Source organism: Drosophila sulfurigaster, chromosome 3 (assembly GCF_023558435.1).
Source record: "Drosophila sulfurigaster albostrigata strain 15112-1811.04 chromosome 3, ASM2355843v2, whole genome shotgun sequence".
Classification (NCBI taxonomy): domain Eukaryota; kingdom Metazoa; phylum Arthropoda; class Insecta; order Diptera; family Drosophilidae; genus Drosophila; species Drosophila sulfurigaster.
Window position 1 is genome coordinate 1,535,671 of NC_084883.1, and position 24,174 is coordinate 1,559,844.

General features: G+C 37.2%; 3 protein-coding genes across 6 annotated transcripts; 1 reads left to right on the forward strand and 2 right to left on the reverse strand.

The window, feature by feature from the left end:
- Positions 1-24,165, forward strand: LOC133843654 (synaptic vesicular amine transporter). 4 transcript variants are annotated; one of them, XM_062277296.1, is made up of 8 exons: positions 1-178; positions 2,506-2,756; positions 8,000-8,504; positions 20,531-20,707; positions 20,763-20,901; positions 20,969-21,027; positions 21,901-22,499; positions 22,556-23,166. In XM_062277296.1, the coding sequence occupies exons 3-8, from the start codon at positions 8,021-8,023 to the stop codon at positions 23,033-23,035; spliced, it is 1,938 nt and encodes a 645-aa protein (XP_062133280.1). In that variant the 5' UTR covers positions 1-178; positions 2,506-2,756; positions 8,000-8,020; the 3' UTR covers positions 23,036-23,166. The 4 variants fall into 4 exon arrangements, with proteins under 4 accessions (XP_062133280.1, XP_062133279.1, XP_062133281.1 ...); XM_062277295.1 differs by lacking the exon at positions 1-178 and adding an exon at positions 1,161-1,517; XM_062277297.1 differs by lacking the exons at positions 1-178; positions 2,506-2,756 and adding exons at positions 4,977-5,252; positions 23,342-24,165 and having other exon boundaries at positions 22,556-22,873.
- LOC133843229 (uncharacterized) lies at positions 11,230-12,204 on the reverse strand. The gene has a single exon (XM_062276672.1). The coding sequence runs from the start codon at positions 11,989-11,991 to the stop codon at positions 11,524-11,526; it is 468 nt and encodes a 155-aa protein (XP_062132656.1). The 5' UTR covers positions 11,992-12,204; the 3' UTR covers positions 11,230-11,523.
- Positions 15,055-16,781, reverse strand: LOC133844110 (uncharacterized). The gene is made up of 2 exons (XM_062277943.1): positions 16,168-16,781; positions 15,055-16,104 (listed from the first exon to the last, which is right to left on the reverse strand). Exons 1-2 carry the CDS (start codon positions 16,346-16,348, stop codon positions 15,131-15,133), a joined length of 1,155 nt encoding a protein of 384 aa, XP_062133927.1. The 5' UTR covers positions 16,349-16,781; the 3' UTR covers positions 15,055-15,130.
- Positions 24,166-24,174: the final 9 nt, after the last annotated feature.

Here is a 24,174-nt window from a genome sequence, read left to right on the forward strand (position 1 = left end):
CTCTGGCACTGCGGTTCGTCAATGCCACTTGACGCGTTTCCTGTCCGCCTAATTGCATCAATTTGCAGTTAGCAGTAGATCACATATTGTACCTAAGCGAGCACGCTTATCTAGTAGGTTGACCCAGTTTTCAGCATTACAGACTCTTGGGCATACCTATATACTTGAAGTCCATCAGGTGAGTCTCTTTTACATTATTTTCCCGCTCTAACAAATACATAAGTATTCGTACCGAACAATTGGCACAATCCCAGCAACAACACGTTTCTCCAAAGACACCTGCTGAGCTTTCTCGAAGCAATGATGAAGAATATACGTAGAAATAAGAAAATGGGAGAATAGAGAAAATCGCAAAACATACGCTGAGTAATTCTAAAAATGATTATATTACGCCTAATGTGAAAGCCGCAATAGTCAAAAATAGTTTTAATACATTAGTTCGGTTTTTATGCTTTTCTTTTGCAATTACAATCAATCGAAACTAAACACACATAATAACAAAAGAAATGAATTAAAGTCTAGATGCAAATAATCGAATGTGTTTTAGCCACACATAATTTTCAGCAATACTCGTCGAACGTAAAATCGACTTAAGGCAAGAAAAAAGCTGTCGCCCATTTAACAGGAGAATCAATTAGGCATATTATGCTGGTGTTGTGAGTATGCACACTTACCAATACATCCGTATTCTTAACGGCTATGTATGTGTATATGTATGTGTTGCATACTTACAGGCGCGTAACGCAATTGACAGTGAAAATAAAATCAAACAGCAGACCCACAACGACACACACTCATTCACTCCCTAACTCTCTTCCATTCATTTTGTCTTCCTCATTCTCTTTCGCTCATTTGCTCTGTCTCACTCTGGCACACACAATGAAGGCAATTGAGCAGAATCATTGCCGCTGGCAGTTTTCTGCAATACACTTGAAGGGGTAGGCGGGCACTTCAACAGGCGACAACGTCAACGCCGGCTTCGGCCTCGGCGTCGATGTCGATGTCGGCGTTGACGTCGACTTTGCCGCCTCGCATACAACAAGTTGCAGCGCAGCTTCGACATCTGCTGTTTGCTGTTGCTGCTGCTGCTGCTGACTTACGCATGGCATCGCTCGCATCGCATCGCATTCCACATCCTGACGCAGTGAATGGCGTTTTGTCCGCGCCTCGTGCGGCGTTCGCAGAAGAGTTTCAGTGCGAGATGAAATCTCGTGGCTGATGGACGTGTGTTTCGTTTCCACGTTCCTAGTGCACCAACCGCCAAACACTTGTAGCACTTTATTTCCAAAATAACACAGCGACCGCAAAGGCAACATTTTCTATACTCAGCGCATAGAAAATGTAGTTTATTTATCAGTTAATCAACTTTAATTCAAATTCTATCAAAATAGCAAATGCACTGCTAAACTTGTGCGTCAACTCAAAACAAAAAAGAAACAAAATCAAAAGCAAATAAAACATACAAAAATAACAAAATAACCGAAACTGAAAATATGTAATTTAACAGAAAAACGGGTGTAAGTTAAAACCAAATGAATATTAACACATCGAAATTCGGCTCCGTATAAATAATATTTTACAGATTTTTAAATCTATATTGATTTTAATAACGACTCTTAATAGATTTACAATTTTGTGAAATACACATCTCATACAGACTTATGTCAACATAATTATTACATATATAAAAGTATGTGAGAGAATATTAAATCAATATAAGCCTATGGGGAGATTTTTTTACATGAATTACTTTCAATAAATAAACACTATTCAACATAGACTATGTCACATACGCAAATGAAGTGACATGTTGTTTAAGACTATACTTAATTCTTAGGTTTGTCATCACTACAGTCATGCAGAATACATAATATTTAACTTCTTTAAAATATAAAATTTTAAATACGTACAAACCATTGCAATTCCTAAACATAGATTTCTTAAGCAACTAATGTTATATTTCACTATCAAGCAATTTATGTGAAAATAAACCATCCGATTGGTTCTAAGTTCCACACATTATTATAGTACAATCAAAAATAATTCGTTGCTCACCAGTGTAATCACAGTCTACAAAAAATGTGTGTTGTACTCCGTCCACCAATCTTTTGTTTGCACAGCATAAAGTTCCGCAATTACACATACGAGCAATATAGCAATTTGCGTAAGGTCTTTGGGGCTTTGCTTTCAATCATATTTTATTTTAGAAATACTCGTGCATATTTATTTTCGTTTGGGAAATAAAATAGAAAACCTTATGCCCACTGGCAGTTGACTGGTTTTTGTGCGGTAAATTTGTGCAGTACATTGTTTGTTCAACAACGAATCAACAAGTGACCCAAATTGTGTGAACGTGGTTTAAATGTTGCGTTCAATTTTATAGTCGTGAAGTAGGAAACGATTTGAATATATTATATGTACGTTAAATCGCATCTATACAACAATCGAGTTTTATTTTATTTCAAATACTCAAAATAACATTACTTACCTTTATTTACTCCACAGGAATATTCCAACGCACAACTTCACCCCAAAGAATCAGCAGCAATCCACAATTGCGAAAGCTTTGAATACTTCAAGCTAAACACAATAGAACCAGCAATCAGTAAAAAGAATACATTCAACAGGCAACTTTCTCCTTCCCTTTCCTACCTCATCAGCTCAGCAGATAGTCGCTATTCCACACACACACACACACATACACACCCCAAGTGGAAGTCGTTGTACAAGTAACGGGCGTATAACAAATAATACAGGTAAGTGAATTATCAACAGAACGATTTTGTCACCCAAAGTTGACATCGCGATACCCTTCGCCTGCCTTAGTTTTATTTCCAAATCATTGTTTTATATAGTTTTATTTAAATCACCTCTAAGCATGAGGTTAGATAGAGAAAAATATATAATGATGTGGTTTTTACTTTTATTAGATGTGCTTCTCTTTACATACAAAATTATAGGTCAGATTTACTAGGGTATTGCAACTTTTGCTACTGTTCGTTGGTCACGTTTCATTTTTAAAATATTACCCGTTGCACGTAGTTCAACTTTCATAGCAAACTCAGCTCGGTCGTTGTATTGATTTTGAGTAGTTAGCTCTGGGCTATTACTAGTGCTTGCCACAAAATGAGGGTCGGTAATTAATGCACATTATTATGCAAAATGTTGCAATAAACATGAACCTTGTTTGGTTGACTGAAAACAGCATTTAGCAGAACTTTTTCTTAACGAAATGAATATTTATCTCAGTGTATTAAAACAATGCGCATACATAAAAATATAGAATAAGAACAAAACAAGTAAGAAAGCTACAGTCGAGAGAACTCGACTGTGAGATACCCGTTACTCATTTTGAATAAGAGCAAAACAGTCAATATACAGAAAAAATACCACAATATTCCAAAGGCTATCTTTGGTATATTGATGTATTGACGTCACATTCAAAATATACTAAACATACCACATTGACATTCCTGCAGACACAAAATTATAATACCCTTCTACCCTATGGATAACGGGTATAAAAATAGAAACTTAAAGAAGCATCCTACTAAATATATTGCAAGTAATGTCTTTGATAATCGCGCTTTAACTTTCGTCTAAACAAACATGAATTTTACAATATTTTCTTTACTTTATTCGCATTTTCGAGAATCTTGAGAATATGTATAGAGTGTATATAAGATATGTTTTTTTTTATATTAATATTAACAATGCATTCAGAAGCGCATTTCAATGCTGAATACAAGATGAAGCTCGGTGTTAATTAATGTTTTCTATACAAATCTGAAAAATGTGTAGAATTCAAGTTGCGTGTTCAGCAGCTCAGCTCAGGAAGCCAGTCGGCAGCAAAATTCGTATGACGGCCGTTAAATTTGCTGCAATTAACGCAAGCTCAAAGAAATGAAAACAATAAACAGAAATAACAAATACGAGTATAGGCAATTAAATCTTAACAGACTCATCGCATGTGTAGGTGAATATGATTTAACAAAATGTTGTGCGTTTTATTGTGCCGTTTAGCAAAGTGTACTCTCGATTATTTGTTAAGTGAGATAATCAACTGTTCGATATAAATATTTCAAACTCATAAGCACAGTAAACTTTCACTTTTAAAAGATAAATAATTAAATTTTTGTACTAGTAATATACATTTTTCGGATTTCCTTAAGTTATCTTAATACTCAAATTTCAGTTAGAACGATGTGTGTGAATATAATAAGATCTATATAACGAGACATGCTTCAATAAATTGTGAGAAAAAATCAAAATTTGATATTGTTCAGAATATTTAAATATAAAATTTTTACAAGCATTTAAAAACATTTGAAATTAAAATTAAAAATTTATGCTAAATAAATGCGATACAGTTTTTGTTTGATCACCAATTAATGCAAATTCCTTATTTAAAATAGGTTTCTATAGAGTATTATCATTTCAACTTTGACTAAAATGAGCAGTTACCTTAGAATGCTTTTGATTTATATTATTTGGCTTGACTCTCTCATGAACAACGTTTTGAGCAAAGGGCACACGCGACGTATGCGCATTGTTGGCAGCCAGAGCGCAATTAAAATTGATGAAGCAAACTAAGGTAATAAGTTCTATCACTCATTCCACTATGGACATGCGTTTTGAAGTTGCAACAGAAAATTAGCATAGACTTTTTTTATTATAAGTTTCCCAGGCACATAAAATAAATCGCATGATCGTTGCTAATAATTAGAAAAATGTATTTTAGACACTTTAAAATGCATTCATTTGAAATTTAAGCAGATTGAAAGCCACTGGATATCAGAAATATCAACAACAAACACGCGCGAAAAATCAAAAACAAAAATACTAACAAAATAAATAATAGCTAAAAGTTTTTGTGTTGTATTTGGAAAAAATAACGAAAACAAAAAAATCATTAAAAAAGCGCCAAGCGACACGCCAACGATTTCAGTTTGAATTCAGATCGCAGACTTGTCGGCACAGTAATCAGACATCTCAACGCGATCCCCACAAATAAGAACTGAGAACTAAACCCTAGAAATAATAACAGCGAAAATTCAGAGTGATTATTAAAGTGAATTTACAATACAAAAAAAGCTGATAGTTAACTTTTGGAGAAAATCTAATCATAATTCTGTGGATCTTCCTCTCACAGCTCTCCAAATAATCCTATTATCAAATCTTGTGTTGTGTGAGTGTTTCAGTGATATTTAAAGTAATTTAACAAGATTTACAAACCTGAAATGAGCTTGACGGTAAGAATACCTGGCCTTAGTTTTACGACAAACGCAAAGAAGCCAATAAAAATTTCAAGAAATTTAAATAATTATACAAAAGCATGGTATGCGATTTGAGCGATCTTAATTGCTGATGTCTTCAACATGATAACAACTTCTAAATACCCTGTACTAATAAATGCAGTGGGAATATAAGAGTTTACTTACCTTAAGTGTTTGTCTATAAATGGGTATGTGTTAGTCGTTTTTTGATAACAAGTTAGGGCACATGTTTCTCTGGTGATGTTTTGATGCAAAGTTGTAAACATTTCAAAAGTATTCACAGTATTCACCATATTCACACAATAAATAAATATTCGCGAATAGTTTTGCACTCTAGTATATTGAATTAATTGTGATATACATTTTCGTAATTTAGTGTCAGAACTAATTGCCCAGATGATCAAATCATTTTTAATTGCACATTTGTTGCCTCTAACGTGACACTACAATTAGTTCCTTAAGTAGTCGGGCTACTAATACAAAGTTAGGCTTCTATCTGATTCTAATATATACAACTTTGCAATTAAATTGTTATACATTACCCCACCAATAAGAAAGACATTCGATCTATTTTTAATTGGTTCGTGAAAATAAATAAGTGCATTATAGTCGAGCAAACTCATCTTAACATACATGCATTCTTCGATCTCATAAGCATAAATACACAGCCAAGTAATCTTCAGTAAACATTTACTCGGTTCGAGTTTCTTGATTTCTTGATTTATGCAAATTTGAATTAATTATATACACATCTTGTATTTTGTTTGTCTTTTTCGATAGCTTCAATCCGCTTAAAATGAATTCGGTACTTCACTTAAGCAAAGCACGTTTTGAGCCTAATTTGTTTTTTCGTGAACAATCTTTCACGTTTTTTTTTAATTTTTTTTTTTAAATGATAAACTTGTTATTGACCCTCATGGCTCTTTCTCTTGTCATCTTTTGTGAGACAAGGTTGGGATAGTCGTGTTGCCAAGAAACTAGTCTGATATGTCATATACAAATGCTTAATCACGATAATTAATATATGCAAATGTTTCATATGTTATACAGTGGATTTTATATTTTTTATTTTGCTTTGTAATGCTTAGCATTAGCTTTATCTAATCAGTATATCACAAAATATATAGTATGTGGGCAACTAGTATTTTAATGTTCGATCATTTTTATGAATTCAATTTTTGTTTTTGGTGTAACTTTATAAATGGAAGAATTCTTTCAAAGTATTAATAGATTTAAAAGTGATTCAAAACGATTTTTATATTATCAATTTGTTTTAATATTGAGTTTTCGAAGTACCTCTAATTACAGAGTTTAACTGATTTAACTAATACTATTAACTTTATTTAGTGCTTACCATTATGAGATAGATAAGATAATGAATTCATTAAGCTTGAATGCTTAACAAGTGTTTGCTAACGCCTAAAAGTGAGTGCTGCAAGCTTAACCAACACTTTGAAAGCTTCTTTCTCCACTGCTTTGATGCAAAGTGCACTCAATCAAAAGTCTTTTCAGTGGGCAAATTCATCTTCCATCTTGTTCTCAATTACAAAAACGTTTTGATTTAATTGACGGCAAGTTAATTCAATTTTTGCAAGTCGCAACCACTCTTCTTCTGCTTCTTCTCTTCTTCCCTTAGCGAAGAATGAATTTCGCTAAAAGTTGTCTTAGAAAGAAAACTCCACCCTCCTGTTGATTCTGGGTGACTTTTGACTAAGCACAAGTGCACACTTGTAAGTGTGCGTATATGTGTGTTTATATGTATTTGTATGTGTGTGTATTTGGGTCGTGGCTGTTGTGTGATGTCTTCTAAACGAATTAGAAGTGAAATTGAATTTCCATTTACGACGCGCGTTGCACACACAAATTTCAAAGACTAATTTCCAACTGTGAAGCAACAAATGCAATTAAATAAATATTTAAATGTAAGCACATTGTGTTTCAAATGTTAGAGCAACACACCCCATTATTAGTGTTGTACCCTAACAGAGGGTATAATCATTTTATTGTATGGTCTGACATGCTTCATTGTTGTGTCTTTATTGGCCTATTCCCTGGGCCATAATCCATATTAAATAACTGCCAAAATGAATAACATAATTTTATTAATATTTTTTATATTTTCTCACGATGCACAAAGTTAGCTGAAATATGTGATTATTTTTAGATCATAAAAACCACTTGACTTATAAGAGCCAAGTGGCTTTTAAGATCTAAAAATAATCACATTTTTGAGCTACTTCACAAATAATTTTAAATGCCCTGTTCTTGGCAAGTTTGTTACATAAGAAATCAATATCTATAGTCATATATATGCATACGATCTTAAGAAATATATGTCAGTTCTGTTATAGAAATTACGCGGTGTAGCTGAAATAATTGAAGAACTCATCTATTCACAAACAGAACACAGTAATCTAGCTGTGAGGGTATTTAAATCGCGAATTTATTTTCTTGTTATTATTTTTGAATTATTGTGTGAGATTTTGTTTTGATTATTTTGCAATTTGCGCGCCTGCGAATAAGAATATGAATGTGATTATTTGAATTGAAAATTGCGAAACAAGATATATAATTTAGTTTTAATTAGTGCAAATCAGTGAGGCGTAAAGTGGGCGACTGGAAATTTGATGCCCAAGTCGCAAGCAGCTTACATTCTGATTACATTTTAAAGGCTAATCGGCTTATTGTGTTCCGTTCCATATTTCTTATTTCGCTCGCTATAGCAACAAGCGGCTGGCGACGCAATGCAATCATCGACTGATGCGGGCAAAGATGGCACACGCAAATACCCAGCACACCAGCAGCAGCATCAGCAGCAGCAGCAGCAATCAGTGGAGACGGGAGCAGAGGGAGCAGCAGCTAATCAAACCACATCCTTCACCATAAATGGCAACAATCCTCCGCAGCAAACGCCCAGTAAGAATCCGTTCAAGCAGCAGCTGGAAAGCAGTCAGCAGAATGGCAACACGGAGGCGGATTGCGGCATCATGGGATTGGGCAAGGAGGCGCAGCCACAACATCCACCACAGCAAGCGTCACAGCAACCGCCATATTATGGGGCAAGTGGACAAGCGCCTCCGGATCTGTATCGTCAGGAAGATCCTCGGGCGGCGGGCACATGGGCGGCTGCCAAATCGTGGATGGTCAGCTGGCGTGGCTCCAATCGGCTTGTCCTGGTCATTGTTGCCATTGCTCTGCTCCTCGATAACATGCTGTTAACGACTGTCGGTGAGTGTGGCTAAAGAGAGAATCTTAAAAATGTATATTCTACTGCATAAGTTAAGCACGAGTAGTGTAAAAAAGAAGATTCGCATAAATCTTGTGCCCATTAGCATTTGATGGCCATTTGTCTTGGTAACGGAATACGGATAGAATACCATAGAACGCCATCACCTGAGGATTATTCATTTCCATTTGTTGGCCATAAAAATTACCACAGAGCGCCACTTAAGCTAATGAATGTTGCGAGTCAGGCAGTCGCCAGTTCTGAGTCTTGAGTCCTGTTTCCAGTTCATCAATTCAACTGTCATTGTGCATTGAGTTGAGTGTTGCCAAGGGACTTGCCATTATATTTCATGTTCGCAGTTTTAAGAGTGAATCTTGGAGCGATAAACACATCCCAGTGAAGTCGCTATTCCCAGCAGCAACTAATCAATGCTCGAGCACCCTTATATCCTTTGCCATTTGCGTTGTCCGTCAGCACCAAAAGCCGACACCGACACACACACACACACACACACATTCACAGACTCAGCGAACGCATTCCGATTGGGGATTGAGATGGGAGATGGGGAAGCTCCAAGTGCCGACAGTCAATTAAATAGACACGCGACCCGTTGTCGTTGTCGTTGCTATTGCCGAAGCTTCTGCTGCGTGTGACACTAAATCTATCGAAGGGGGGGGGGAAGGGAGTGAGTGACAAGGGCGGAACGCAGCAAGCAAGTGCTTATGTCAAGTGTCTGGACAAACATATGGACTTCAAGTGGTCGCTGTGGCCAGAGGCCGGACCACACAATTGTACTTCAGTCTGGTAAATGTTTGCTGCGGCTGACAACACACAGAAACGATTGAAGTTGCTTACAATGTTTATACCCTGCACACTTAGAATAGATGGATATTATTAATAACTGCAAAAGAATTGATATAAAATAATACTATTAATTGACTTCAACAGCCAAATTCTTCCACTTGTCCGTACATCTGACTTTCAAGCTATCTTTTTTTCTGTCTATCTATATTTCAATCCATAAAACTAACAAATTTTTTGAGTTTGCAGTTTGTTTTAGAATATAGATTTTGTCAACTTTTGTCTTATACAAAGAATAAAAATCCGCGATAATTACGCCGAACTAAGCTAGAAGTAATGTGAATTCCAAGTACAAAATTACTTCATTACTTAATCCTGAAATGTTTTAATTCGGGTTTAATGCTATATAGTATATTATTTTATTATTTTACTTAAATCAAGCCCAAAATGCTTGATTTTTCCAAGTACTTCATTTCCGTGTAAGAATTAGGAATCAGGTTTATGCAAGGTTTAAGATGCCTATACATAAAGGTGTTGGTTGTTCAGAAAACAAATTTATAATAATCAGGAGAACATGTATTAAGTTTATTCTATTGCTCCAAGTATATCTTATAGATATCTCAAAATGGAGTAGGTATCTCAAAGTCGAATACACCGACTTGTAACATTTTGTAATTTTTTGTCCGGGTTTTTCTTCCTTTAAATGGAATTCATGAATTTATATCAACAAGTTGGAGTCAAAGAGCCGCTGATAGTAAGGGGGATGGCGGGTTGGGCAAAAGACAAATTGCGATGCGATGCGCAGGCGGCACTTGAGCAACTTGTTGATAGATTCGGAAGTAAAAGTCAAAGCGAAAGTCGAGAGAAATGCTCAAGCAGTGCACAAAGAGACAAACTATTAGCTCAACGCCATTCCATCTTCGTCTCCTCAAAAAATAAAGGAAAAGAAAAGAAAAAGAAAAAGAAAAAGGAAAAGCGTTGCAAAGGAAAACCCCATTTGAAGTTTTAGCTTCAGCTTCAGTTCGGAGCTTCTTTTCTAGTTTCCGCTTGCCTGTCGCTAACTGCGAATGCCGAATGGCCAGAGGATGGATGAGGGTGAGGGAAGCAGGCCGAAGAGAGGGGGAGGTTACGGTAAATATGCTTTTAGCGTTCGAGTTTGACTTGAGGCATTTTCACTTAAGTGCTTTCATTTCACCGTTAAAGGTGTTGGAGTGAAAATTGCGAGAAATACATGCTTATTACATTTGATCTCTAGCAATGAGCATAAAATGCTCATAAATTTGATTAAGCTGCAATCAAGGGGAGAAAAGGGGATTCCCCAAAGGGAGAGGATAGCGGCAATGTTTACTAAGGCGATTGCCGTGATTTATGCTTGACATTAGGTCTTATCTTGCTGTGCCCCTCTTGCATATGTAAACAGAAAACTACAGTGAACACTAGAATATAGAGTAAATAAGGTAGATTTTTATTGCTTGATATAAATGTAAGTACAACAAGTAGGAATGAAGTAAATAGGTCTCGGCTTTGTGATACCCTACACTCATTTTTTATATACAAAATAATTTCAAATCTCCTTCACAATCACAATTTTTAAGGAAATCTTTTTCTTGGTTCTGTTTGCGACAGTATTTGAGCTGATACGATTTTTAAATTGACAAAATATCTTATAGACTAGTGCACACTTATATTAAACGTGGGAACAATCATTGAAGTAGTATTAAGCATATTAAGCATATTACAAATAACTTGAGAATAAATAAGTGGAAATGGGAATATAAGTACTACATAGAAGAGACATTTTTAGGAAGCTGTTTCGAAACTTTATAAAAATGCCTATATAAATTCAATTAATGAAAATTTTTTGTATAGTCAGAAATTCAACTTTTAAAAAATAGCAAATTTCTGTTAAAGAAATGTTTTGAATAATAGTGTAAATTTAGTAAAGTGAAACGAATCAAAATGAATATTATCAAATATGTATAATAAAACATTATTCTCGATAAGCTGCAACTGGATAATAAAAATCTTAGATTTTTCGATAATTTATACAATGAGCTGGTTGCAGGTTCGAGCTGCATTTCAGCAAATTTCATATTAGCACATAACCATTCTCAAATTTGAAGTCGTCAAGGTATTAGGAATATAGTAATAATACCTTTATATCCCATTTATTGGAATTCAATATCAAGGTACTTCGCAGTAATTTACAAAGTCCTTTCTCTATGGTTTTGCTTTACCCGGCGTTTCCTGCTTCTCGGCTATATCCAAAGTTTCTAGTTTCTCGAGGCAAGCGGTTGAACGTTGTTTGATGGGCGTGGTGCCCAGAGAGCGGGTTTTCATCGAGCTCTCGCTAGTGCCCTGGCTGGGATTCAGGTAGAATCCCGGCGAACCGTCCTTGTTGAGTGAGGCACTGCGCGCAAAGGGAAAGTATGCATTAAGTTGTCGTTCCATCACATCCTTGTTGATGGTCGTCTCCCAGATTTGCTTCTGAATAATGCTGCTATATCTCGCCTCGAAGCTTTGCTGATGACGCAGCAAGTCGGCAGCATTGCCCCTGCCCTTAACCTTCTCTCGTTCTCGTTCCCGTTCCCGTTCCCGTGTTTCGCGGTCGCGTTCCCGCTCGCGCTCCCCGGATGTTGGCGTTGCTGGGCAGAGCGGACTGCCCTGGGAGTCTTCATCAGTTGACATGAGTTGGCTGCTGGTATCGCACACTAATTGCCGGAAAATTAAGTATGTACAAACTATGCTTGTTAGGATTTCACAATCACAAATCGGATTTAGGTTTTTTTGGTCTCACTGCCAACTGGCAACTGGCGACTGGCAACGAGCAACTTGCAACTTGCCGCGTGAGCGTCAGAAACGCGAATAAGTCACGTCAGGCAAGGCATTTAACTCTCTGGCCGTGTGTCTATCTGTCTGCCTGTCTATCTGCCTGCTGTTTGTTTTTCAAGTATAATTCACCTATTGTTGCGCATTTTCCTTACACAAGCTAAAGAGAAAACTCAAATGTCAGGCGAAAAGTTTTTCCCAGCTGCGTCGTAATTGCGAGCGTGCCTTTTGTCTTTTGTATCCTTTTGGCTTTTAGCTTTTGGCTTTCGGCTCTTGCCTCTTGGCTCTTGGCTCTTGGCTTTGAGCCGAAAGTTTTCCGTGGCATTTGCCATTGCTACATTATGACGTTGTTATTAGCGTAGCGCCCACCATGGCGATAGCATATATCCAACGTCAAAGGTCACAACATGCTCCTTTTTTTAGCGTCGTCCTCGCTGTATTGTTGTTGTTGTTGCTGTTGTTGTCGTGGCTGTCATGGCAGATTCATTAAACGATTCTCCATCCCCCCAAAAAATTTCGAATTTGCAATAAAATAAAACGCGTTCGCTAAAGACGTAGATGGCCCACGATGTGCCACGTGTGGCAACTGCCACCAAAGGCCTTGCATGACGCTTGAGGCGACTCCACTCCCCCTCCCAGTCCCAGTCCCTGCCTCCATCTCCTTCATTCGGCAACAGTTGACAGTTCGAGCATGATTACTATGATATATATGGACATATTGGCAATGTCAATAATTGATTTATGCCTATTTAGGTGTTGTCATTAAAATCTGTGTCACACGGGTGAGGTGCGAATGGCTGGGAGGATTGATTTATTGATAATTGATGCTATTATAGTTCTGACTATGTTCCTATTGCGCATTACTGATATCAAACAATATCGTGTGATATGTGAATAACATTTATGACAATGCATAGAAGCATAGAATATGTACATAAAAATCAAAGCATACATTTAGGCGCAAATTAATTTGGCATGTTTTTATATGAGTTATATTAACAATTATATATAATAAGAATAGAAAGTGACGATCGACTAACATAACTTTGGAAATGAACTCAGTAAACATTATTGTTTTTAGCTTGATCGAAGCAAATTAAAATGAAATTGGTTTAAAATCTTCAGTTGATTGCTACTAAAGAATTAGCTTAATTCTACCGTTAAAATAAAATGAAGCTGTTGTTCAGGTAAATACCAACATTTTGACAATCATGTCGATTGTGTGTTGTGACAATCCCCCAATGCTAAATCAACAAAGATTGCAAGCTACCCGTCGAAAGCAAACAACACAACAAAATGTTGTTGTTGTGGGTACGGGAATGCCCCAGAGCGTAAACATTATGGCGTAATCCGTCAGAAAATAAATCGCCAGAAAGGCTTCAATGGCACCACAAAGTAAAAATCAATAATGAATAAAACAATAAAACAAAAATAAGTTATACGGGAAATTCTGAGAAACACTTCTAAATATAAATCTGACGATTGCAATTTGGTTTAAACATAGGCTGAGAGGAAAAAAGTTTAATTTTACTCAATTTGGGAAATGTTTACAGATATCTTAAACATTATTACAATACAGTACAATCATCAAGCCAAGCGTTAGCCACTTGTTGAGGATATATCCAAGCAATATCGTCGATTGAAGTGCCACTTCTCCATTTTCATCATATCGAACATAGATTTATTAATCTGTTCCGAGGAGAAGTACAAGACTGCGAGTTGCACCCGCAGAAAGAAGATGAACAGCATTCTGTAATAATCGGAAAGTGACATGACCATATAGTAAGATAACGTCGCCTTTTTGCCAGTGATCAGCTCATAGAAGTGAACCGTATGCCAGCAGTTGAGAGAGACCAATACAACCAACAATACGCAGGAAACGACGGTTAGAAAACGAAGTTGCCGGTAAAGCAGATGGGTATCAAGACCAAGTTCTACGAATTCCTCCACAAGACTTAGTTGATGGTTTACCGATTCAACCAAGCTACGACTGTGCAGCAGTGTAGGCAACAACACCACCTGAATCATAGCAATGTTAAGTAAATAATGAAGATTTAAGATCACAGAAAACATACCAATGTCGATATCATGGCCAACAAACGCAGGAAAAGGTTTCCTACAGCTGCTAGGGAGGAACTACTTGCAACAGGTTGAGCATAGTTGCGCCAATCTTCCCAGATCAACGAGACATTCACATAGATATATATAGACAATTGTATTATGTTTGATAGTAACAGTGCATAGGAGAGTTTAAACCTCCTGCTCCTTGGATGATACGAGTACGGATAGAGTCCAGAAATGCGCAAAGGAAAGGTTCCAACAATATACAATTGGACTAACGTTTCCGCTGCATTAGACATTGCAACTGACTTGGTTATAACTTGGGTCTAATAATAATAAGTCATCAGAAGTACTGCGCATATGCGTGCCAATTGCAATCAATTGAAGTAGCTGATAAATGATTCCCTAATGTCAGGCCTATATTAGACACTATTAATTGAGCGATTTTCGAAATCGAAGTGGTTCAATCGATTTTTATTAACAATTCTTTATAAAAATCTGTCTAATTTAATACTAGGGAATATAGATCTGAAATTTATAGCCTTTATTGGGTAGATAACAAAATACACACTCTTTTTCTGAGTCTGTTTGGGTAAGCCAATAAATCTCAGTGGTTAAATGCATTAGCTCTGTTTGCTCTGTAACAGCTCTGTTAATTAACATTTGGCGTTGCTGCTAACTGTGCTGAATGCAATGTTAATGATACAATTTCGGTTAAGAACTGTTCTTAGTTCTGAAGATATGAACAGCACAAAGTTTCTGTAGATTTAACAAGAAAACGTTAATTTGAATATCGGTGTAACGAGTCTTTCATAATCGTTTCGCTTTTTGATGATGATCCAATCAACAATTTGTTATTAGAATATTTTAATCGGCTTTTTGCTTCGTTTTGTTTATTTGAAATTATTTTGCAAACGTGAAATGTAAATGCGATTGCCTAAAAACACAATTCACTAAAACTCGCGCTGAGCACATCATCGGTGCTCGCTGTTGCAGCCAGCAGCAAACCCTTCTTGGGCAAGCTCGGCATGAAGATGTGCAACTGCTTGCGACTGTCCAGCTGATTGGTGTTCAAGCCGCGACTGCTGACTGGCGGCGTGCGTGTTTCCTCCACTGTGGGCGAGGGGGTGTGGCCATTATACAGCCTGGCTGAGGCCAAGTGACCAGCCAGACGGCGTGTGGTGCTCGCGCTGTTGCTCAGCGCACAGAGATCGATATTGCGGGCCGGACGATTGAGGCGCACTGGCACGCCCTCCTTGTTGAAGATGATGGTAATGGGCTTGGCATTGGAAGAATTGGAGCGGTAATTAACAGCTGGCGGCAGAGGAGATGGCTGCTTGGCTGCGCTGGCTGGTTTCCTGGGAGCAGCAACGCGTTGAGACGCCGCCGTGGAGATGCGTTTGAGGCTCATGCCACGATGACTATGACTATGTCGATTGCTGCGGTGGCTGTTTCTGGGCAACAGGGTCGCATTGGAGGAGGATGCCATCGGTGTGGCAGCCTTCACGATATCCGCTCGACCAGCCAGGTCCAGCCAGTTGAGCACACGTTCTGCCAGACGCTCTTCGGGATTGCCAATGTGCGAGCTTGTGGCCGGCGCATCCTGCAACGAGCTGCGCCGTGAAAGAGAGTGATAGTCCGTTAGATGATCCAAGTGATAGCTTTTACCGCTGCTGAGCAGCCAGGCACGCCTCTTGGCATGTCGACTACTCTGCCGGCCGTGCAGATTGGAGAAACTCGTCTGCAACTTGTTAGCCAAGGCGCCCTGCGCCTGGCCAACTTGCTGTTGGCGTTGCAGCGTTAGTTTAGTGGCGTCCAACAGCAAATACTCATCCAAGGCGTAGTCGACGCTCTCCTCAAAGGCAGTTGACGGATCGTGGGAGTCACAGGAATCGTGCTGATGATTGATGCCTGTTGTTTGCAAAGCAGATTATTGAAGCTTGCAAAGTCGTACTCTAGATACTCTACACTCACCTCTCCTCGCACTTTGCCGTTGACACTGAATCCAACGCTGACGCTCGCGAGGCTCATAGTCGAGTATAAAGTGTCGGCGGTGGCTGCGAGTGCCTTTCTCCCCGCTGCTCTCCAGCCAAACGGAGCGCACAAACAACGGTCGACTGGCCGACTCCCAAATGGAACGCGCTGGGTGTCGCATTGCCGCCTCTTTCTCAGCTCAGCTCAGCTCTGCTCTTGCATTAATTAAAACCCATCCAAAATAACAAATCCAAGGAGAGTTCGATTCGATTATCACGGGCCCACTGCTATCCTCATCGTTAAAATGCTCGTTGTCGTTGTCGTTGTCGTTGCCGTTGTCGTTGCCTTTGTCGTGTGCTCCTTCTGCCGGTTGTTGCCTCACTGCCATCGCTGTTTGCCCTGACGACGACAATGAAGCGTCGCGACGCCGCCGCAAAATATTTTTTTGTCACCAGGGATGGGCCAAACGTCGTCGCATTTAAATCAGTGACTAGTCACTACTCAAACTTTATCTCTATTACCAGTTGCATCCATAAATTCATATATGAGAGGTAGTTTCAGAAACTTTTCAACTTTTTTTGTAAAAAAAGACAACAAAAAATTAAAAATGAATTTAAATAGTATGTTACTGACTATGGCAGCTTATGTTAAAAAACTAATCATCGCTTAACTTAAGACTTTTTTCAAAATAGTGACCGCTGGGCTAAAAATGTAGCATACTCTAAAACTATAGAGAGAAAGGAAAGATTCGTCAAAAAAAATATCAAAGAATATCGAAATTGTAGACATACTTTTTATGAATATTTCTAGATGTTTGTACATGACTGTAAATGTTTCATAACAATTTTTAGCTTTTTTATGATTTAGTTAATTTATTTATAACATGTAAGAAAGCTACAGTCGAGTGTGCTCGACTGTGAGATACCCGCTACCCATTTTGAATAAAACCAAAATATTGCGGTAATATTCTCAAAATATACCAAAATAATATAACACAAAAATACTAAAAAAAATCATATATTATATTTGATATATTAATGTGGTGCTATATTCAAGATATACTGTAGAGTGCAAAATATACCAGATTGTCAGCCCAAGCATATAAGACCCCTAGTAAAAGTATTTATTTAATAACTTTGATAATTTGTATTTGATCGTAGCCAAAATTTCAGGACTCCAGCTTTTAAATTACGCTTCTTAATCGATTTTAGTCAATTTGCGGGGAAGGAAGTGATCTGCGTGCGAACATAACAAATTCTGTAGAACAAATTTATAGCTCTATCTCTGTGTTCCAGTGTTTTATACAGACAGACGGACATGGCTAGACCGTCTTGGCTGTTGACGGTGATCAAGAATATATATACTTTATACTGTTGGAGATGCCTCCTTCTACCTGTTACATACATTTTCTGCAGGCACAACATTATAATACCCTTCTATTTTATGGGTGGCGGGTATAAAAACAAGATAATTTAATGAAGCAATTTAACACCAATTTTACTGTCAAAAAAAATTCAAAAAAGTCTGATTATTATATGGAAATGGTGGGACACTAAATTAATAATTAACATTATATAGACACTATATATTTTATATATTAATAACACCAGCAATCTACATATTTTACTAAGCAAGACATCTCTTGGGGAGATACAGAGCAATTGCAAAGAGCAAAAGCAAAAGCAGAAAAGAAGTTCAAGTATTTCCAATTCCTTGGCAATATCACAATCACAGTTACTGCTTTGGTGAATCCCTGGTCTTAGCTATTTGTTTTGTCTGGTTGCCCATCGGCCTGGCCCGTCGCTAACATTTTTTTGTACTCTGACTTGCGGTTTAAGTGTCTTCGACACGCGAAATGCAACCCAGACCCAAGTCGAATCCCAATCCCAATTCCAAACTCAAACCCAAACCCAAACCCAAACAACAAACCCCAAACTGCAAAGCTTTTGGCTCCATTAACCGTTTGTCAGTTGCACGTGCTTTTAGAATTTTTGTATGTCAAATGCTCGGAGACAGTTTAATGAGTTACACGGCATTTGTCCGCGGAGGGAGCAACAAAATTACTTGCAATAACTTTCTTTTGCATAAAATTGCCAGGTTAATCGTTTACGCTGGCGTTGCATTTTAAGTGGTAGAGCCCATTAATTCAACTATCAAATTTGAATAAGCACATTTCCACCTTTGTGTGCTATACTGTGTATACATAACTGTGTGTACACGGTGAGCATGGGTTGCCTAGCAAGTGAATCCATTATTAGTTCCAAGCGCCATAAAATGGCATGTCAGGTTACATGCGCGACATCTGTAGAATATGTTGTGTTGTGGCTATTATCTGTGACACGAGTATATCGTTGAAAACACCCAAGGATCTGTATCAAAGTGCAACTTCTTGCCCAAATCTGAGTGTAGTGGGTACGTGCTGGCACGGTGTTCCTAACTAGGTCTCTACTCGTACAAATATCCTTCGAGTGCCATTTTTTTGCTATGTCTAGGTATTAACATAATTCGAGGGTCTCATAAACAATTTAAATCAAAACCGTAATACACGCATATTCATGTTATTATGATAATTTGTTGTGTTTTATCTACATATGAAAACATGGTAATTTATAATCTAATTCTTTAATTGTTCCCGGAACTCAAAACGAGATTGATATGCTTCCATAATTTTTTTAAAATACATAAAAACTTCGCTGTAAAAATCATTTTTCAATCCACTTTTTTTAAATTTCCAAAAAAAAAACAAATTAGTGGACTAATTTTTTAAGCATCTTTTAAAAAATACACTTTAAAATTTCTCAAAAAATTGATTTTAAAGTGTATTTTTTAAAAGAAAAAAATTGGAAAGAAATACTCCAATTACTTTAAAAAACTATAATTCTAGCAGGGTCCATTTTTAGGGAATTCCAATTATTTATGATTAAATGACCGCTCTCATATTTCCAAAAACATTATAGACCCCTATCGAAGACCTTCAAATAGATATATGCCTAAGCACTTCAAGTGTTAACACCTTATCACCAGCTAAATGAATAGTTGTATAGTTATTGGTTACCAGCTCGAATAGTTGTTATTATCCCAACCGCATGACTGTCTAGTTAAAAGCCGCACATTATGCCAACAACACTTCAAGCCCAGGCAACAATCATAACAAACATCGCTCAACACTTGTTCAACTTGGAAACGCAATTGAAACATGGCAGCTACCTACATACACATGTATAGTACGTAAAGTGAAAGAGAAGCAACAAGGGTCTAGCATAATGCCAGGAAATGCAATTACAACTACGAAAGGAACATTGGTCTAAGTGGAGTATCACAGTTGGAGCTGGGCGTTGATAATAAATATAAACAGAGCCGAAGCATGCAACAAACAAATTGAATACTGAATACTGAACACTGAAGTAGGAAATGCGAGGTTAGTTGAGGTCAGGTGAGAGAAGAGTGTGATGTACGTTGGTGGGCAGGAGAATCAACAACTGCAACAGTAATTATAAACAACGAAAATGTTGGTGAGTCGGTGTACTCGACTCTAAGATACTGGTACATTTTCAAAGGTGTTGAAACATGCTAAATTAATTTATAGTCGGCATATATGTAAGAATGTGCCCGATTTGAAATGATGTTTAAAATAATGAGCAAACAATAAAGTTTTTGCTACGGAATTAAAAATTTCACTAGAAAAAAACGGATAAATACAACATAACAATTTCATATTTAAGGAATAATTAAAATATATAATACAAAATCAGCTTTATTTCGTGCTATTTTTAATTTTTGAACTAAATATGGGAAAACCCATAAATAATGTTACAATGTTTTAAAACTATTTTTAGGATTTAAACAAATATGATTAATTTGTATACAACTATATTAAAAACCGTGTAAATTTAGAATTCGTTTGCTATTTAAAATTGTAGATTTCAAATATTTTAATTTTAATAATCGAAATATAACATTGTTAAAAGTCTAGTGACCTACTGCAAGGCAATCATGGCCTTCAAGTTATGACACCCGCTTAAAGCAGCAGATGGGGGGTGTCTTCAGTGTTGCGAGGTAACAGAGTGCAGCAATTTGTTGCAACTTGCAACCTTTGTTGGCAGGGCCGAACAACTCAATTAGAGCAGGCAATCTGGGTTGTGCCTAGAAACCTCGAAGCCGTTATAAACTTTTAAGCGTCAACAATTTTGCGGGTCTGTAACGCAATTAAAATGCGACTGGCTGAGTAAATTGCTTTTGCAGCGTTTGCAGCAGCTACTAACTAACATACTAACGGCTAGCCGTTAGGCTAATTGTACGTAAATTTCTTTGTTGCAACTCAATTACAAAACCATTAGTCGGGTCTTTCATGCCACTTCCACAGTTCCCATCATACCCGAGTTCCTGTACGACATACGACATCCGGACGCTCCACTCGACAGCTTTCCCCGCACACCGCTCACCCTGAACACGCCTCCAACGCCCACACAGTCACCGTGTCCCTGCAAGGACAACGAAAATGAGCCAGAGGCGCCGATCGAGACCACATTCAGTCCAGAAGGTAAGCACTACACATAATTGCCAGTTCAAGGTGTTTAAATGGCTCTCTTTCTTAGAAAACTACACATATTATAAGGAGTTGGAAGCACGGCACAATGAGTTGGTCGGTGAAACAGTCGAAGTGGGTCTTCTCTTTGCCTCCAAGGCAATTGTACAGCTTCTGGTTAACCCGATTGTTGGTCCTCTTACGCATCGGTATGTAACTATTAACCATTTACATAGTGAAATTATTGTATAACCTTTCTGTTTGTTTCTTCCTTAGCATTGGCTATAGCATACCCATGTTTGCTGGCTTCGTCATTATGTTCCTGTCCACGATAAGTAAGATGTGATTTTAAGTATTTTCAGAATTTTTTTGTTTCCTACGAGCTTTATTTTATCGATACCTTAGGAATAAACTATTGGTTGATTTTTATGGTATTTTTTTTTTTAACATTCTACGTGAGGCATCAGGTTACAACGCAAATATATACGTTAAAAATTGTTTCTATTGAATGATCGAACAAATTCATCATGTTTTGTACCTTTCCAATTCATCGACTTTTTGTCTATCAAAGATTTGATTTGCCCATCGTAAAAAAAACATTTTGTGCACGATTTTTATAAGTCGAACACAGACTAATACTAAATTTAAATTTAATTTTTTGGCAGACCTATTTTTAGCATGTAAATATTTTTAAGCATGTAAATATATCAAATTATTATACAAAAAAATTCAAAAATTTACAAGTAAGAAAGCTACAGTCGAGTTGGTCTTCCAGAAATATACCCAATTGGTATCCAAAGAATCTAAAAGTTACCGATATATTATATATATTTAGTATAATGGCATTCTATTACTTTAAAAAATACCTTAGGTTACAAATACTCCAGATTAAGATTATCACTTAAATAACTTCTAAGTTTTTATCTGATCGCAGCCAACCAAAAACCATCTTCTGCCTATTTTCTGTTAACACAAAGCTTTGATACTCTTCTATAATTTTTCAATAATTTTTTTTAATTAATATAAATTTAATAATGTAGATAATAATAGAAAATATCCGTAAATAGTTTTCAATATCTTACAATCAAACGCGCTCGAAAAGAATTTTCTAACTTGCTTTATTTTCTCATGTCATATTTACAACCGCATTCTAAATTTTAAATCGACAAATAACTAATAATTTAATAATAATTTCCCTCTATTGCTAGTCTTCGCTTTTGGACGCTCCTATTTGGTGCTGTTCATTGCGCGAGCTTTGCAAGGTATTGGCTCTTCCTGCTCCTCCGTGTCGGGCATGGGCATGTTGGCGGATCGCTTCACCGATGACAAGGAGCGTGGCAACGCAATGGGAATTGCTCTGGGTGGCCTTGCGCTTGGTGTGCTCATCGGACCACCGTTTGGTGGCGTGATGTACGAGTTTGTGGGCAAGTCTGCGCCGTTCCTGATCCTTGCTGCCTTAGCGCTGGGCGATGGCTTGCTGCAGTTGTTCATGCTGCAGCCATCGATCCAAAAGGCAGAATCCGAGGAGCCCCCATCGCTGAAGAGTCTCATCAGTGATCCGTACATTCTGATAGCAGCGGGGGCCATCACGTTTGCCAACATGGGCATTGCCATGTTGGAACCATCGCTGCCATTGTGGATGGTGGACAATATGGGGGCAACACGTTGGGAGCAGGGCGTGGCATTTTTGCCTGCCTCCATTAGCTATTTGATTGGCACGAATTTGTTTGGACCACTGGGACACAAAATTGGACGCTGGTTTGCTGCCTGTCTGGGATTGGTTATCATCGGTGCTTGTCTGATCTTCGTGAGTAGTTTTCAGAGAAATTCAAAAATATTTTACCAACGATGATCGCTCTCTAGATTCCAATGGCCACATCGATCACACATCTGATAATACCGAATGCTGGCTTGGGCTTTGCCATTGGCATGGTGGACTCCTCGATGATGCCAGAGCTGGGCTATCTGGTGGACATACGTCACTCGGCGGTCTATGGCAGTGTCTATGCCCTGGGCGACGTTGCCTTCTGTGTGGGCTTTGCTGTCGGACCGGCGCTCTCGGGATCGCTGGTCAAGACTATTGGATTCGAGTGGATGTTGTTTGGCATCGCCATTCTCTGCTTCCTGTATGCCCCACTGCTTACGCTCCTGAAAAACCCACCGACCAGCGATGAGAAGAAGGTGCGTATGGCCAGAGAAGCAGCTGAAGCAGAGGCTGCTGCTGCTGCTGAAGCTGCCGCCAATAATTCGATTGCCCACATTGTGGCATCGTGTCCAGCTATTTTGCACAGCTCAATGGATGGGGGCAAAATAAACGAGGGATTCGAATCCTCGCGGTTGTGAGCTGTCAACGCAGCTTTACTCTTATGTTATATTTTAGTTTACCTCTAAATTATATTTTAATAACAATATTATTTAAAATTGTATAATACGCATATTATTTACGTTTAATTTGTTGTAACCACAAAATCCTTTTCTTTAGTAATTAGTTAAATAATTTTCATTATTATTGCTTAATAAGTTTATATTTTTAAATATTTTGATTTTAATATATTTGAAATAAACCGAAATCTGCTGCTGTGTTTAATTTTTTCAAAATGTGCTGTGATACTTCAAGATACTAACTTTATAATCTTTTAATCTTTACAGTCTTTAATCTATGGGCGCGATAAATCACAGGTACGTTATGTAACCTATCAAAATTACGATGACGACGAATAAATCTCCGAAACAATGAAATTTCAAAGCAATGTCATTTAAAAATGACCAAAAATCCTAAAAAAAAATGAATGAAATATGAAAGGCAAAGGCAAAGAACACAAAAAACTACAACCAAAAATATCAGAAATATCATATGAACTCAAGAAAATTGTTATAATTGTTTAATATTTAATAAAAGAACAAAATATCCAATCCATAACTATGCTTATAACTTAGGCATATCACATAATTATTGCCAAGCAAAAAAAATATTACCATATTCATCCTTAACTTGATCAAGAAGCAAATCGAATTAAATAGAAACTCAAAATATTTCAGTCTTAAAAAAAATAAGAAAATTTGGTTAACTTTCTTTGATTTCATATTGGAATTTATTCAAATTTGTTTTATTCCCTAAATATATGTTATCTGTATAATTATATAATTTAAAAGATGAAACAAAACTAGTCAAATATATTAGCTTACATATTGCAAACTTAAATGTTAAAGAAATTTCGCAAAAAAAACTAAAGAGTAAAATCAAAGTTAATTTTAAATATGTGAAATAATTATAAAGAAAACAAAACCAAACAACAAAAGGCTTTCGAGCTCGCTTAAGCTGTAGAAGCTTTGAGCATTATAAATCTTACTCCCAGAATGGAAGGTCATTGCAATATATAACTAATCACGTCCGTAATTGCAGAGGCTTAATGTGAACTCCAAAACCGATCGCACAAAATGATATAAATACTTTTATATTTACTCTATATAGAACATTTTTA

Coding starts and splice junctions, on each gene's coding strand:
- LOC133844110 (XM_062277943.1), bottom strand. CDS start 16,348: ATGCGACACCCAGCGCGTTCCATTTGGGAGTCGGCCAGTCGACCGTTG. Junction 16,105..16,167: donor ACGGCAAAGTGCGAGGAGAG/GTGAGTGTAGAG, acceptor TGCAAACAACAG/GCATCAATCATCAGCACGAT.
- LOC133843654 (XM_062277294.1), top strand. Junction 8,505..20,530: donor CATGCTGTTAACGACTGTCG/GTGAGTGTGGCT, acceptor CCACTTCCACAG/TTCCCATCATACCCGAGTTC. Junction 20,708..20,762: donor GACCACATTCAGTCCAGAAG/GTAAGCACTACA, acceptor TCTCTTTCTTAG/AAAACTACACATATTATAAG.
- LOC133843229 (XM_062276672.1), bottom strand. CDS start 11,991: ATGTCAACTGATGAAGACTCCCAGGGCAGTCCGCTCTGCCCAGCAACG.